Here is a 16,046-nt window from a genome sequence, read left to right on the forward strand (position 1 = left end):
CAAGCAACAGCAACCAAAAAGCTACCTTCTTAATTTTTCTACCATGTTCGATGTTTCCTTCTTGGCTATTATTTAAAAAAATAATAATAATAATTTTTTGCATTATAAATCATGAAATTTAAGAATCCAAAATTTACTTTAATTGATTCATATAATTATTTTTATTTTATAGATTCAAATTTTAATATTCATAATTTTTTCTCTATTTTCATGCTTCAATTTCTTTTTTTTTTTTTTTTTTTTTAAATCATGGAACTCAAGCAAAAGATCCTGCTTGCCAACCTGGTTTTCTGAATTAAGTATGTTAATTTTTTTTTTAAGTTTCCTTAGTGGCAGACTTAAGGAATCTGGATTATGTCATTTGTTCAAGTAACTTCCCCCCCCCCCCCCTCCCCCCCCCAAAAAAAAAAAAAAGAATTTCAAAAGCTTGGTTGCTCAAAATACATTACATTTTTTAGCCTTACCAAATCGAGCAAGGTCATTTTGTATGTAGAACCTTCAGTGTTATGATTTATAATAATATGAGGTAGAGCTGTCAATTTTAAATATAATACAATAATATAATATAAAATAATTTAAAAAATAAAATTTAAAAATTTTAATAAAAATATATAAATAAATTCGATAAGAATCAAAAAATATATTTTTATGTTTCATATATAGACATAAATTATAATATAATAGTTTTTATATTTTATATGTTTTGACAAAACAAAAAAAATAAATATGACATAATTATATAAATTACTTAATTTAATTTGAAGAAAAATAGAACAAAATAATTCAATTCTTAGACTATTGGCAGAAACCCACATTTAAAAATAGACAAAAACAATGAGAAAAAGATATAATTAATCAAAGTTTTACCTAAATTTAAAACAATAGTTAAGTTTCCATATTGTCAACTTGCAAAATAATGGCCGCATATTTATTATTCTTTATACAACAATATAATTGCAATTGTTATAAGTCAAATCAGAAGTTACACAGCAACAATTTTTTGGCCTAACACACCAACTGATTTCACTTAAATTATTTGTCATCTTTGTTTGGGTCAATTCGCAATTTAACATAAACCCACAAAAAATAAAAAAATCTAAATAGAATAATGTTCAATTCCGCGGCGGTTTCTCAAATTCGGCCATTTTAATAATATGGTTTACCTGTCTGAATCGCCGGCGCAGGATCTGGTATTACGTTAATCTGCTGTAATATTAACGTAAGAGCTGAGTCCCTCTTTCTTGTCCTGCTTTGCTTGAATGATTCAAGCACGGTAAATCACCTGCGATTGTTCTTGTCCATGTCATATAAACTTAAGCAAATCTTGGTATTTGCAATCTCTTTAAAAAATGGAAGGCGCTATCACTGTTGGTTTGAAAATATTCAGGGCAGTGGTCATTTGAAGGAAGACCATGTGAACAGAAGCAATGACCACCCACATCATTAAGCGAATGGACTACCACCTGATCGAATTCTCCTTGAGCTTCGAGGGGCTTGTCAACACTACTGTGATGCTCATGGATGCTAAAAATCCAATGGAGTCCCACGCCAAAAACCAGGTGAGGCTATTGGGAGAAATTTCTCGTGCAATTGATTTTCCTGGTCGGTGACCATGCATGAACCTAGTGACATTAGAACCAGCAGGACCCCCATCCTGCTAAAGTCCTCCAGGAGGATTATTTGCTACTTCGAATGTCACAGTAGCTATTAGTACTGCCATTACCATGATTCCTCGTCTCATTTCTCCAAGCCATTCCGAAGAATTTGTGGCATCCTTTTTAAGGTCAAGACTTTGGACTTTGTGTCTACATCAATCAGTCTCATTAGATTGAGATGGTTCTGGTAACACTTGATTATCAGGTTTTGGCATGCTTGCAAGATGGAGTATCTGTACAATTTCTTATCGTTGGATTGCTTAGGACCATTATGCAAAATATCCAAGGTCTTCATCTCATTGGAATTCACTACGTTCACATCAAGTTCAGGTTATGGATATACACTAGCAAGAATTTGATTACCTGCATGAAGAGAATTGAACATAACTTCATGTCCACTAAAACTGGATATACTAATTATGAGAATTAATCTCATGCTCGATCAGATAGATCAGGCTTCATTAAACAACAATTCTAAAATCCCAAAAGTCAACTAGACTCAAGCACGCTTCATAGATGGGCAGATAAAGATAAACAAAACTGACACAAAAGCCACGATAAGTCCCCGCCTCACTGCTTTCAGGTGTCAAATCTAAGCAAACTTGATGCAACCAATCAATGCAGAAGATAAATTTCAACTGTAAAGCTAATGGATGACAATATATACCCCATGCCAAAGATTATTTTTCTTTACATATTGTCTAGAACAACACTTCACTTACATATTTTACATCAGAGGAGCTGTTAAATGGAGTAGGTAATAGAAGTAATGTTTACCACCTGGCTAGAAATGCTGCTTAATTTTCTTGAAGCAGATTGGCTGCGCCAGTCTGTCAATCGATCTGTCGTCAATGCCCCATGTTCCTATATTTTGTGTTTGAAAGTGCGTGTCCTTAGCATCTCATCATAATTGTAAGTTGACAAGTTTCGTGTAGAACTTGGTTGAGAAGTAAGAAAATCAGGAATATGAACAGATCGAAACACTCTTAATGTAACAACCACCAGAACAACAAGCGGCAAGCTCCAACTCCACAAATTCAGCTCAGATATAGACTTCACCTCAAGTCTTTCATACTTGTCTTCTTCCCCAATTCTTAGTAAACTGGATCAAAAACGCCTGGGAATTTTCCTTTAGGAGCAGGCCTTTTGTTATGGTCAAGCCTTGGTATGCCTCGATCCCATCATGACTGATTCTGAGTTGAGCAGCGGTCGAAGCATTGTGATCAGAACAGAGGTCCTAGAGCAATGGGCTTGCAGTATTAGCCCAGGAACATGTTGAAGGGGTGGTATGAGCCCTAGTCCCTAAGATGTGTGGATAAGTGCCAGTCAATGGCTAGGTGCCTTGGAATCAGATAGCCAGTCGGATGCTGTAGGTCAAAGTCATATCCATGCACTCTCGAGTTGGTTGGTGAATCAATGAGTGGAATGCTGGTATTATAGTAGTTAAGAGATAGGTCATTGAACCCTTAGTTTAGCTTAAGAGAACCTTAAAATGGCTAAAGTGAAAAGTATCTCAATTTCAGACAATCTTATGTTTCTTAGTACAATGATTGGGAAGTCTCTTATACTCTTTATAAGGGATGTCTAGTGTTAGCTCTTCACTACTTCCTTGATTAGTGAGCAAGCAGAGGCTTGGTTAGTTTGAAGTGAGTTACTCTTAGATATATGTGGTGTCTAGGTAAGTTGTTGGGTCACAAATGTAATACGATGTCTCCTTGGGTCATGATATATCCAAAGATGGTTGAGGCCTTCGAGTTTCATATCATGCCTTTGCATTAAACCGTAGGATTAGACGTTAACATTCGTTATGCTCCTCAATTTTTCTACCTTGAGTTGATTCGATAAGTAACTACAGATTATGAGATGATATTTGCATAGGAGAAGTATCGTCAAGCCTAAAAGATGAGCGGCTAGCAAGCAAGCATGATACTAGACCCTTGCGACCTTTCAATAAAGGTGTGTTGTGGTTGAGTTAGCACACCCGAATCTCTTGAGGTGGGATGGGCATGATAATAAATATTCATCATGCATGCGAGTAACCTAAAGGAAGGCTAAGAGGCGAAGCCCCAAAATATGAGTTTCGTTGGATGAGATGAACTTAATGTGATTTCGGGCTGGTTGTTTATTAGTATTGGTGTTGTGTTTTTTAGTTTTTGGCACTAAAGCTTATATATGGTGCGTGCAGGCATAGTATTGAGTTTTCATAATGTTAAATTGAGATAATAATGAGAATTGAGGTTGCATGTCCCTATGTGAATTCGAAAAGGGTCGATGCTCGGGACCTTGTGTTTGAGGCCAAAGACAGGTGCTCGAGATCACACTGAGACTTGTGGATTGAGAAAAGTGATGGGAGTTAGATTCTTCCATATAAAGTTAAAGAATGTGCGTGCAACATTATGGGATTAAAATCAAGAAGGGTTCACGAGTATAAAATTTGAAGGATTAGTAAAGTGTTGTTCATAAAAAAATAGATTTCAGAAAGGTGGACCTTGATTATGAGTAATTTTGATATAACACAAATACATGATTTTGATATAAAAAATACGTGACCCGTGACATTTTTTTTAAAATAAATAAAAGACATTTAAAAAAATTAAACTCAATATTGTCCTCCCATACTAAGGATTTATTATTATTATTGTTATTCTTAAGATAGTCAAATAAATAAAATCAGATATCTCAAAATGATTGAATAACTTTGTAATATGAATAACAGAGGTCAGTCGTAGAGCAGTTCTCAAACAAAATGACCCAAACGGCCACCGTCACCGCGAACGGCCAAACGGTCAATTAACTATCTACCGCCACCGCAAAAGTAATGGTGGAAAGCTTGAATTACAAGGAACCCTTATTTACATATTTACCTATTTACAAAAGTGGGAAATATGTAAACAAAAAAGAAAAGATTTAAAAATAAAAAACCTATTGACTGAGCTATCCACTAAATTGGTTAGATGGCTAATTTGGCAACAGAGCCCAAAAAATTCACAGAATTATGGGCAAACCAAGGCCTGCAAACTTTACAATTGAATTACTGAAAATGATTTCTCTGCTCCAGTTTCCGATTATCGGCACGTTGCGGAATGGAGCTCAACCCGCAAAGCATTGGCAAAAAAGTAGAATGATGGAAAACTATATAGATCATTCATCAAGCCGCTCATCAAGCCACGATCCAAATTGCATTTCACCATGCAGCAAGAAATAGATCACGACTCCCAGTGCCCACCTGCATGTTAAACAGTTCAAAAGACTGATAATGTCATAGAAGAGGGCAGAGAGGAAGAACACAACATCAACCTGAACAAACCATTTTTACTCCGTTGGTAAGAAAGAGTAAATTAAAACCCACCACCCAACCCAAATATCGGGTCCTCCATGATGGAAATTCATCCTTAAAATCCACATAAAAATTTCAAGAACTAATATATGAAAAAGTGGCAGATAAAAGAACTAACCAAAGTCCTTAATTTCTTTTTCAATTTCATTTTTACCCTTCACTAAGCGAAAGGAAACAACCCCAATGCACTAACTAAACACTAATGGTTAAATTAAATTTTCTTTCTTTATAATATTGGTTATTAATCAACATTTTAAACCCAAATCAGGTTCTTTAACAAGCTAGCAATGTTGCAATTCTGAATTACTCAAATTATGTTCCTTTACATGCTAAAGCAATGTTTTAAGGATTGGGGGAGTTGGGTGGGCCAGCTAGGAACAAAATGCGTTGAGAGTCTGGGAGATCATCAAACCTGCCAAAAACATTGCGGATTTGAACTGTTTTAAGGGTTCTTTTAGTTTTAGCTTAAAATTTTTATGGGATTTTTGTGTGGAAAGTGTAACATAAGAGTTAAAAGAAGGCATAAGATATCAACAGACTATAAACAAAAGAGTGTGTTAAATACTGCTCATCTCTATATAGATTAAATTTGAATATATTGAAAGAGTGTAAGAATTTAATTTCTTATAAATCGTTAAATTTGATAAATTTATTTGAAACAATCCAAAACAAAAGTATTGAGAAATCTAACACAATACATGGAGCAAATTGTTGCCTTGTTCAGGACATTTGGGTTCTGAATGGCACCTAAATTGAAATTCATAAAAAAGTTCTTTAAACTATATTCAAGTATCCGGCCATCACTTTTTTTTAAGTCAAATCAAAATTTAAATTGAATAATTTCAAGTTAGGTTTTAGAATTTTAATTTATTTTGATTTGAATAAAACATATTTGCATCTTTAATTTTTTTAATCAAATCGAATTGATTTGGGTTTGTATTCAAAAAATTTGTACGAATTTTTTATTAATTGTATCATCTCGAATGCAACATCAGTTCAACTATTTTCGACTCTGATTGCTAGAAAAGAAATTTTATGGATTTTTATTGGAATTTTGGACTGCACAAATAGATTACAGTACGTATTTTTTGAAGAGCCCAGTCCAAGTTTTTGTTTATTCCAGGGGAAATTTCTCTACTCCTGATAGGCCCAGCTTAATTTTTCCGATCGTCTCCAACTAGAGATCCAATCATTGGCCTAAATTTGAGGAAAAACTTGTAAACAGATAAGTCCAATTGTCCACGATTAATGGGCCAAGCAGTCAAGCATTTCATGATAGTCTATTATTAAGCAGCAAGGGATTTTATTCAAAGTTATAAATGATACATTATTATTATTTATAAGTTATTTGAATTTAATTGAAATAAAATTTAAATTTAAATTAATTATTATTGATTCGAATTTATATGTTTTAATATTTTATTCAAATAACTCATAAATTTAATTAGATTTTTATATTTTAATATATTTTAATTAAAATTATTATTTTATTTATATATATATTAATTCAAATTTAAATTTAAATTTAAACACAAATAATCAAATTTGAAGTTGAGTATAAAAATTAAGTTTATTTATTTATTTAAATAAATAAGTCTAATTTAATAAATTTAAATAATTTGATATTTATTTCAAATTAATATTTGATCTAATTCAAATTAAAATTTGAAATCAAGATTGAGCTTTTAATTATATCGATTTGATTTGATTATATATCTAATTCTACTTGTTTTTATTAAAATGTTAAAATATTATTTTAATGATTAAAATTTAATTTTCAACAAACTTAAATAAAAATATTTATTTTTGCCAAGATGAAGAATTATTAAATTACAATATTAACTCGTTCTACAAAAATAAATTCCATATATAGTTAGATTATAAAATAATAGATTAAAGTTTGAGGTTAGCATAAATACAAAAATGGTGCACATCCTTTGCGTGAGAAACCAAAAGCAGAAAAAAGGGAGAAAAAGAAGGAAACGTTAAACAGAGTGTGGATAACAAAAGGAAGGGAAACAAATGCAACCCCTCGAAAAAGAGTTCTCATTTCGTGAACCACGTCCAATGGTACCGCTATTTTGCAATCAAAAGACAAAAAAAAAAAAAAAAAAATTATAGCTGTTTTATTTTTGCTTTTATTATTATTCCTCTTTATATTTGCATTTTTCTTTTTTCCTTTTTTAAATTTAATTATTACTGTTTTTCGCATCTCGAAGATAATAAATAAAACTTGTATCATCGCAAACTCACAACCTCACTCTCTCTGTTTCTTTCACTGCAAAGATAAAACAGAAGAAAGAAAAAAAGACAGATAGACAGGGAGAGAGAAACGCTACGGATACAGTTACAGACGGGTGACAGCTGCTAGAAACATCTTAGACTCAAAGTTTAGAAGAGACAGAGAGAACCGCTTTTGATTATTATTTAAAAAAAAAAATTAGTGTTATATACAAAGAGACAGAAATTCACGAAGATGGTGAGGATAATTCCCATGGCGTCCTCAATACGGCCTTCGCTCTCGTCGTTTAGGCTCTCCGGTGGTGTTGCTTCTACGGGTTTTGGCGTTTCCCTTTCTCCTCTTACACTTCCTCGACGCCTCCTCTTCTCTCATCTTGGCAGCAGTAAGCACTGCTTCTTCTTTTCTCAATTCATTTCCCTTGCATGCCCTAGAATTTACTTATTTATATTGTTGTCTTTTTAGTTAATTGGGAATTTAATTACCAATTGAAGAATTAGAAGGAATCGGGCATTGCAATTGAACTTCTGGAGTTCATTGTAGAGTGTTTTTACGATTTAAATATAAGATTTTTACGGAATTTAGGGGCGTTTGATTACATTGCAATTATATTACCTAGTTGAAAGAATCATTACTTTGTCAAAATAACAGTATCTGGAGATTCTTTTGAGTTTTATAGAATGTGAGAAATGACTTCAGATGGCTTTGATATAAATAAATTTATGTTTTTTGTTTGAAATTTTATCCAGCTGTTCCGCAGTCCCAGTTCTTTGGTTTCAAAGCTTCTAAGATGTTTAGAGCTAGGGAAAGCAGGGTAGGGATGCCTCTGGTCAGGAATGTGGTACAGGCAAGCACGGCTGCTGCCCAGGAAACTGCCCTAGAGTGGGTTAAAAAGGACAAAAGAAGAATGCTCCATGTTGTTTATCGCGTTGGGGATTTGGACCGGACCATCAAGTATGTCATTTCTAGATATATTACTGTTTATGTTTCCTTTGTTAATCTCATGAGCAGTTAGCGAGATAGATTTATTCTTTTCAAAACAATCATGTGGTTGAATCTTTGAACCAAACTTGAATGTCATGGTGGTTGCAGATTCTATACTGAGTGCCTAGGAATGAAGCTGTTGAGGAAACGGGACATACCAGAGGAGAGATACACAAATGCCTTTCTTGGATATGGGCCAGAAGATTCTCACTTTGTTATTGAACTCACTTACAGTAAGCTCTCAAACTACTATTTTGCTTTTCTAAACTATAATAAGTCTGAAATTTCGTTACTAATTAAATATTTATGAAAATTTTCTTTCCCACACATGAATATTAGAGTAGAAGTATATATGAGCTCAGCTTGGATATTAATTTTCCTTGAATGGTGCTACCAGATTACGGAGTTGACAAGTATGATATTGGAACCGCATTTGGTCATTTTGGCATTGCTGTTGAGGATGTAAGTTATTATATTACCTTTTTCCATTTTTAACAAGATGATAGACTGTTAGGAATCTTGGAACTGCTAGGTTCTGGTTTTGAAAGCTGAATGCTTATGTGATCCACTATTAGGTTGCCAAGACTGTGGAACTTATAAAGGCCAAGGGTGGAAAAGTAACCAGAGAACCTGGTCCAGTTAAAGGTGGTAGTACTGTAATTGCATTTGTTGAGGATCCTGATGGTTACAAGTTTGAACTGATTGAAAGGGGGCCAACTCCTGAACCTTTGTGCCAAGTAATGCTCCGTGTTGGTGATCTTGATCGTTCCATAAATTTTTATGAGAAGGTGAGAGTTGCTGCACAACATTCAGCAATGATATCTGATGCCATTTACAATCTTTTATATGAACATTTCATTTTTTGCGGGGTTTACTATGGTTTAAGTCATGTCATAGGTCTTAGTCTCAATGTCTTGTTGCTGCAGGCATTTGGCATGGAGCTTCTTCGCACACGAGATAATCCAGAGTACAAGGTAAATAACTATCCTTCATTTCACATGGCAAACAGAACCAGTTAAAATGTGTATTCTGGGGAGAGAAGTGGAAAAAGAAAGCAACAAAATGTAGGAGAATGATGAAGCCCCGGGGGGGGGGGGTGGTGGTTGTTAAATGGATGCAAAGAAGGATTCAAGTGCATACATTGTGTGTTTGTATGCTTGCTTTCTTGAGGGTTCTGACTATCTTCATGGCTATATGTTTTAGTTTGATTGATGAAAGTATTCATCCCAACCTTTTAGTAATTGGTAGTCAGATATAAGCACTGACATTTGTTTATGAATTTTCCTTTTAGTATACAATTGCCATGATGGGCTATGGGCCTGAAGACAAAAATGCTGTGCTTGAGTTGACTTACAACTACGGGGTTACTGATTATGAGAAAGGAAATGGCTATGCTCAGGTAGAAATATTTTTGCTTTCTTTTCACTTCAATGTTGAAAATATTTGCTTCTTTTGTTTGCAAAATGTAACTGCATGCAGTATCTTTTATGATTCTGCTTTGTTATTTTTAACCATTTTTTATTGTATATGGGAACAAGTTACAAGGCATATTACTGGCATCTCTGCAGATTGCAATTGGCACAGATGATGTTTACAAAACTGCAGAGGCAGTTAAACTTTTTGGTGGAAAAATTACCCGGGAACCTGGACCTTTACCTGGTATTAACACCAAGATCACTGCATGCGTAGATCCTGATGGTTGGAAGACGGTATGCCTTTTGAAGGTTTTATAGATTGATGCTTGATCTAAGGGTTGAAAATTTACTTTTGAATTGTTTATCATTCAACTATATCACCAATATCTCAAATAAAAAAACATATATCAAGAATGTTTGCTCATTCATGTGCATAAGTTCCAACACCAAGTTTTATCAGCTTTATGGAGAAAGGTTTCTGTTTTTCATTAATATGTCATTTTTTTCTTAATGTTTATGCTTAGAATTAGGAGGCAACTTGTGTTTCTTTTTCCTTTTATAATTTTGTTTGTTTAATTTTGCAGGTTTTTGTTGATAATATTGATTTCCTCAAGGAATTGGAGTGAGTTTTGGGCGCATTCTCTTACTATCCTTTTGACACTGAAATCTGAATCTGAGCTGAAAGGATTTGTTGAAGTAACTCCCCATAAGAATGCAGCCAACCCCATTTTGTAGATAAATCTTTTACAGTGACAATCGCGCAGGCATTAGCTTCACGGAAGTGAAGAAATCTTGAGATGTCAGTTTCTGTTTAGTTATCTTTATCTTTTTATTTCAACGAATTGTTTTCACAAAAAACACTTTTGTTTGATTCAGCTACCTGTTAGGAGATGAATGTACAACAATAAACAGTCTGCTATGTTTATGCGTTTGAAGATGATTCTCAATTTTTTTAGTCCCAATAACTGAAAACATGTAAGAAATTAGATATATGTCAATATGTCTGTCTCAGTTGAAATTTGCTTTAACATAGGCAGCACAAATAGCAAGGTTCAACGGAAGTTTTTTCTTTGTTTTGATAGCAGCGTGCTCTAACTCTGTCTGTCAGTTACAGAAATAGCTCAAAATTGGTTTGCTGTACGACTCTGAAAGTTTCATGAAATTGGCATCAATGACCTAATATTCTGAGTATCGGAATTCTTGAGCCACACATTGCATATAACTGAAAAGTGAAAAGTTGCAGGTGCTCAATCGCAGTAGGAGCATGCTTCTTGAATTGAACCAAGCTGTGGGCATTATGATTAACTTGTAGAATCATTAACAGGTTACATCAGGAGAGCCTTGTTCTTTTTCCATGTGTACTATGTTCCTAATTGCAAGAACCTGAGGTAATTATTTAAGCAGTTTTTTTCCTGGCTAAAGTAACGTGAAAAAAATTCCAGAACCAACAATTTTACGATGAAGTGGGAGAGTCGAAACACTTTTTATCAAAGAAAACAATTTAGTTTAATTTAATTATTTTATATAATCATTTTTAAAAATAATATTAATAAATTTAAAATTTAAATTTCATCACTTATAAATTTTTTTTCTCAAATTATCATCGTTCATAAATAAAATTATTTTGGAAAGATAATTTTTTTATTGATATTAGTTTCAGCTCTAAAATTAATGTTTTGTTTAATTTTTACGAGCAACATTAGAAAATTATCAAATAGGAGTGTTTATTAAGTCGTAACAAAAAGTTTAATAAATAAATATAGGACAATCCTGTAAAACTTGGAGAAGTTAAAATTTTTCATTAGCAGAATAATAATGGGAAATGTCAAATCGTTGCGTTTAGTAACGATGACGTGGTGGGATTTGATTGGTTTTGAGCTGGCGCAGAGACCGATCGGTTCCTTTTCTATTAGAACCATTCGTGCGGCGCGGTTGGGTTCACTTTTAGAACCTGAAAAACTTCTGCGGCACGTCCGGTTGCTGCTCTGCTCCTGTATAAAATCATTTAAACCCTATAAGCTCATCCCCTAAAACCCATAAATTTTCTTTTTAAAAAAAAAGATTAGCAAAAATTTTAAAGACGCCGTTGTGTTCCTTTCTAGCTTCTCCTTCCATACAAAGGGAAGCTATGGCCGAAGAAAACGAAAACAAACGCAAAAAAATGGAGAAACCGCAAAAGAAGAAACAGAAACGTGAGAGTGAGAAAGAAGAAGAGCAAGAAAGCAAAGAAGCAGAAGCCAAAAGCCGTGTCCAAACCCAAGTGAAGAACAACTCAAACAAGAAACGCAAACAAGTTTTTCCTTTCGGCAATTACAAACACTATTACGGCTACCGCGTAAAATTTCCTTTCCTTTTCTTGTTTATTCAGAAGTTAACTTTTTTTTTTTAAAGGGGGTTTTTTAATTGTTTATGTACGTGGTTGTTTTAGATTGGACCAGGCCGTGAAGTAGAAGAAGATCCTCGGATTAAGGTATTGAAGAAGGAGTGGTTCGAAGGGAAGGATTGTCTGGATATTGGTTGTAACAGTGGCGTTGTTACAATCCAGATTGGTACTTTTACTACATTCCTCCATCCTCATCATTTATTTGCTTTCATTTGCTTTATATTGTTTTTGAATTGTTAAACTTTGCCGTCGGAACGTATTTATGCTCTGATTTCTTGTCAAAGATAAAGTTTTTTAATGATGGAAAATGAGTGGTTTTTATGTGAATTATGAACAAGTAATCTTGTGGTATTTGCTTTTCTTTTTTATTTATTATTTATTTATTCTTTGCGATCTGGGGGATAATGTTGTGGTGCCATGCTTCCGTTTTGTCTTGTATCTTCTAGTTTAAGATTTTGGCATAATTTGCAGTGTTTGGCTTGTATTTGTTCACGTTTTTATTCATAATTTTGTTCCTACTTGTGCAGCAAAAAATTTTAAGTGCAAGAGCATCCTTGGACTTGACATTGATTCTGGTAAGATTCTAATAGTAGCAGCCTAAATATCGTGAGAAGATTGACATTTTGTCTGTGTCTATATTTTAGTTTGACCTATTTGTTGGATAAGTTGAGTATGTTGAACAAAACATGAGAATTTGTTTCTATATATCTCTTCTTAATTATTCCTTTGTGGTATTTTTCAATGAGAATTAAGATGCTTATATTTATTTCTTCCATCATCGGAGTCAAACAAACTGATGCTGTGCTGGAACATTGTTAGTTATAGGTGTATGTCATGTTCAAGCATGTTGAACATAGTCAATATACGTGCAAGAAAACTAATTTGGGAATCATATTTTCTGTTGTGCCAGTAGGGCCTACAATTGATATAATTTTCAGTTTAATATTATGGTTCTACCTGCATGTGCTGCTCCAGTTTTGAAGCTTCTTTTGTCAGGTTGAAACTGAATGAAGACTAATGCAAGTTTTCTATTTTTATCTTCAGGTCTAATTGAGGATGCATTCTGGTGCCTTAGAAAATTTGTGAAAATGGAGTCTGCTCAGAAGAAGCAAGCAAGTGATTCCAATGCAAAAGCTGTACAAGAAGTAAACAGGTCAGAGCAGTGTAGTACATTGTCAAGTGAAGGCACAAGCAAAAGTTCAAGCCATCATTCTTCTGAAGAAAGAGATCTATCTGATATAGTTTCTTTTCGACGGGAAAATTTTGTGCAGAGTCATCGTCCACTTGATAAGTATTATGATACAATTCTTTGGTAAGTCTTCTCTTGTATTACGTTACTCCCTTTTCATTTTGTAATTTTTTGCCAGAAATTTTTAACTAAAGATTACATTACATTACATTAAAATGGAAAAGAGGGGGGATGGGGATTAAAGAACTTCCAGAAAATAATATTTATAGATGTCTTGGAAAATGATTCATGCATCTGTATCCCTTCTGTTCTTTTTTTTTTGTGAGTGGCCCTGCAAGTTTGAAAGTCTTTGTATTTGCTTGTGAATGATACATCTTTAATTTGGATTGTTGTGAGCCGGGTAACTCCAGTAAGGTGCTTGCCTGTCTTGCCCTGGCAATACCCAATCAATCTTCTAACTTCAATTGTGAGCTTAGCTGATACATTATTTTTGAATTGTCCTCTTGTGCTGATTTTGTTTTCAAATGGATTCTTCCGCAATGCAGTTTGAGTGTGACAAAATGGATTCACCTGAACTGGGGTGATGATGGATTGATTACTTTATTTACAAAGATTTGGAGACTTCTCCATCCGGTAATTATCACACATAGCCTTGTCATGTCAGGGAGAAATTCTTTTCATCAATGAGTATCAATTTTCATTTCACTTGTACACACACGTGGAATAATGCATCTTCTTGGTCATCATGTACTATCAGTTGTCTGAACTGCATATGATCATGAGCAGGGTGGCATTTTTGTATTGGAACCTCAACCTTGGGAATCATATGAAAAGAACCGTAAAGTCTCTGAGGTATAGCTCTATTCTTCTTAAACAAATGTGAACAATTATAGGGTGAGAACTTTTAGTACAATGAGTGTGAACCGCATTGCTGACTTGGTCTGAGATGTGCACCACTTTACTAGTTTGTTCTTTGCTTCTGTTTATAAGAACATTCTGCGATTATACAAGACAAATTTTTTATGGCACTTACAAAAAAAAATTGACATGTTTGATCAGTGTAATTCAATTTTTTTACTAGATCCTCTAATTAAACATTTTTCTACAATATTTTGCAGACAACAGCAAGTAATTATCATAGTATTATGTTCCGACCTGAGCATTTTCAGGAAATTCTTCTAGATAAGGTATGCGTTGCGTCTTTGTTTTGTGATGCTGAGGTTTCAGGTTGGATGGAAGATTCAAATTTGTAGGCTTCTGTCAATCATTATTACTTTGGATGCTTAAGCATTTTGCATCTCATTTGCAGATTGGATTCAGAAAGGTAGAAGATGTCACTTCAGGGTTGTCGGGCACTAGAACTGGTTTCGATAGACCAATTTTTGCATTCTACAAATGACTTGAGACGACTAAAGGCTTCATCAAGGACTTTACTACCTGGAAACAGAGTGGATTTACAATGGAATGGGGGCAATCGACAGCTGCCTCCCACTGAAATTCTGTAATTTTTTGTAATATTGTGTAATCACCGCAAGTTTGAATTTCGCTGTCACTGAAATCTAATACGTACCATAATTTAATATTTGATGTGTTACTGTTACACAACTTCGCCCATTTCTATGTTTAAACTGATCAAACACTCGTCTGAAAGCCTATCCATGTTCGGGTTCGAAAAAATTTAAACATGTAATATATTCTGAGTTAATTAGATAAGGAGTGAAAGTTAAGCACATAATATATTTTAGATGGAGATTGGAAGTTAAGAGTAGATAAAGAATTAAAAAAAAGTAAGTATATTGATTATTTGGATGAATCAAATTATTAAATTAAAAAGAAAATTTGTCCAATTTTACCTGGATTTATTGTAATACCCGACAAGTAACGTGCTTAAAATTTGATTTTAAATCAATAATTTGTTGGAATCCGAACAACAAATGAACCCACTCATGTCATTCTAATTTGATTGTATTTTGCTACAAATCACATTAGGTTGGACTATTTCGATAAACGGTTGATTCTTGATTCAAACCACTTTCAAACTGATCATTCCCATTTAAACCCAGAAACTTAAGCCACATTCAATTTTATCATAATTTCTTTAAACTCTTTCAGTTTCAGAGTTTTAAATACTTTATAACGGTCTTTCTTTATGGTAAATTCAAAGACATGGATGATAAAATGTTTTACTCTAGTGAAAAGCAGCAATACTTAATCTTTGATTGTTCCAACCATTTCATTACAGCCTTTTGCTCCAAACTCAAAGACCATTGAGGAAACTTTGATCGATTAAAGTGAGTGGCTCTTGATGTTCTTGAAAATACTCGAGCTACGAAGAAAACCAAGTCCTTGATTGATCTGGATACTGTAAGTGGTGCCTCAATCGAGTTTAAAGAAGATATCTCTGATGAAGATTCTAATCTGAAATCCGATGCTGAATCATTGCCTTGTTCTCAAATAGATGCAGGTGCTGATGTTTCAGACGATGAACAGTGTCTGAATAATCTGTTTCATGAAGTAACTCAAAATTATTGGCAGGAATGGTTGGAGCTGACAGCATGGAACCTGGAATTGTGTATGCCAAAGTCGTGACTGTTTTGAAAGACATGACGAGGAGCAACGGATGTTAGCTATTTCTTGTATGCTAACCCCATGAAATGGTAGATCTTGTCTTCAATGAACCAAAATCTCAAAGAAATGGATTGAGATATCTTCCAAATGGTTATCTTTTTCACAACTGAGTGTGCTCTATTCGCATTTCAACAAATGCCATATCAACATAGATCCTTCTCGATTTGTTCGCTTAAAATCGGACCTCAAGCTTAATTCAAAAGATGATGACACCTA

The 16,046-nt window shown here is 33.9% G+C and overlaps 2 protein-coding genes and 1 long non-coding RNA gene across 5 annotated transcripts; all 3 read left to right on the plus strand.

Annotated features, from left to right (window-relative positions):
* Window positions 1-7,194: 7,194 nt before the first annotated feature.
* LOC111303184 (putative lactoylglutathione lyase, chloroplastic) lies at window positions 7,195-10,577 on the plus strand. Its single transcript, XM_022899264.2, has 9 exons — window positions 7,195-7,616; window positions 7,981-8,185; window positions 8,324-8,448; window positions 8,613-8,677; window positions 8,791-9,003; window positions 9,142-9,189; window positions 9,507-9,614; window positions 9,784-9,924; window positions 10,215-10,577. The coding sequence occupies exons 1-9, from the start codon at window positions 7,469-7,471 to the stop codon at window positions 10,254-10,256; spliced, it is 1,095 nt and encodes a 364-aa protein (XP_022754999.2). The 5' UTR covers window positions 7,195-7,468; the 3' UTR covers window positions 10,257-10,577.
* Window positions 10,578-11,566: 989 nt separating this feature from the next.
* LOC111303185 (S-adenosyl-L-methionine-dependent methyltransferases superfamily protein) lies at window positions 11,567-14,807 on the plus strand. 3 transcript variants are annotated; one of them, XM_022899268.2, is made up of 8 exons: window positions 11,567-11,965; window positions 12,059-12,179; window positions 12,541-12,588; window positions 13,058-13,325; window positions 13,748-13,835; window positions 13,960-14,054; window positions 14,321-14,389; window positions 14,512-14,807. In XM_022899268.2, the coding sequence occupies exons 1-7, from the start codon at window positions 11,759-11,761 to the stop codon at window positions 14,382-14,384; spliced, it is 891 nt and encodes a 296-aa protein (XP_022755003.2). In that variant the 5' UTR covers window positions 11,567-11,758; the 3' UTR covers window positions 14,385-14,389; window positions 14,512-14,807. The 3 variants fall into 3 exon arrangements, with proteins under 3 accessions (XP_022755003.2, XP_022755002.2, XP_022755001.2); XM_022899266.2 differs by having other exon boundaries at window positions 11,570-11,965; window positions 13,989-14,054; XM_022899267.2 differs by lacking the exon at window positions 12,541-12,588 and having other exon boundaries at window positions 11,568-11,965; window positions 13,989-14,054.
* Window positions 14,808-15,135: 328 nt separating this feature from the next.
* LOC149515445 (uncharacterized) lies at window positions 15,136-15,917 on the plus strand. The gene is made up of 2 exons (XR_016326700.1): window positions 15,136-15,566; window positions 15,661-15,917. It is a non-coding gene; the product is annotated as an uncharacterized LOC149515445 (long non-coding RNA).
* The last annotated feature ends 129 nt before the right edge of the window (window positions 15,918-16,046 follow it).

Source organism: Durio zibethinus, chromosome 13, assembly GCF_047325235.1.
Source record: "Durio zibethinus cultivar Kanyao isolate XHJ-2024 chromosome 13, ASM4732523v1, whole genome shotgun sequence".
In the NCBI taxonomy this organism is placed as follows: Eukaryota; Viridiplantae; Streptophyta; class Magnoliopsida; order Malvales; family Malvaceae; genus Durio; species Durio zibethinus.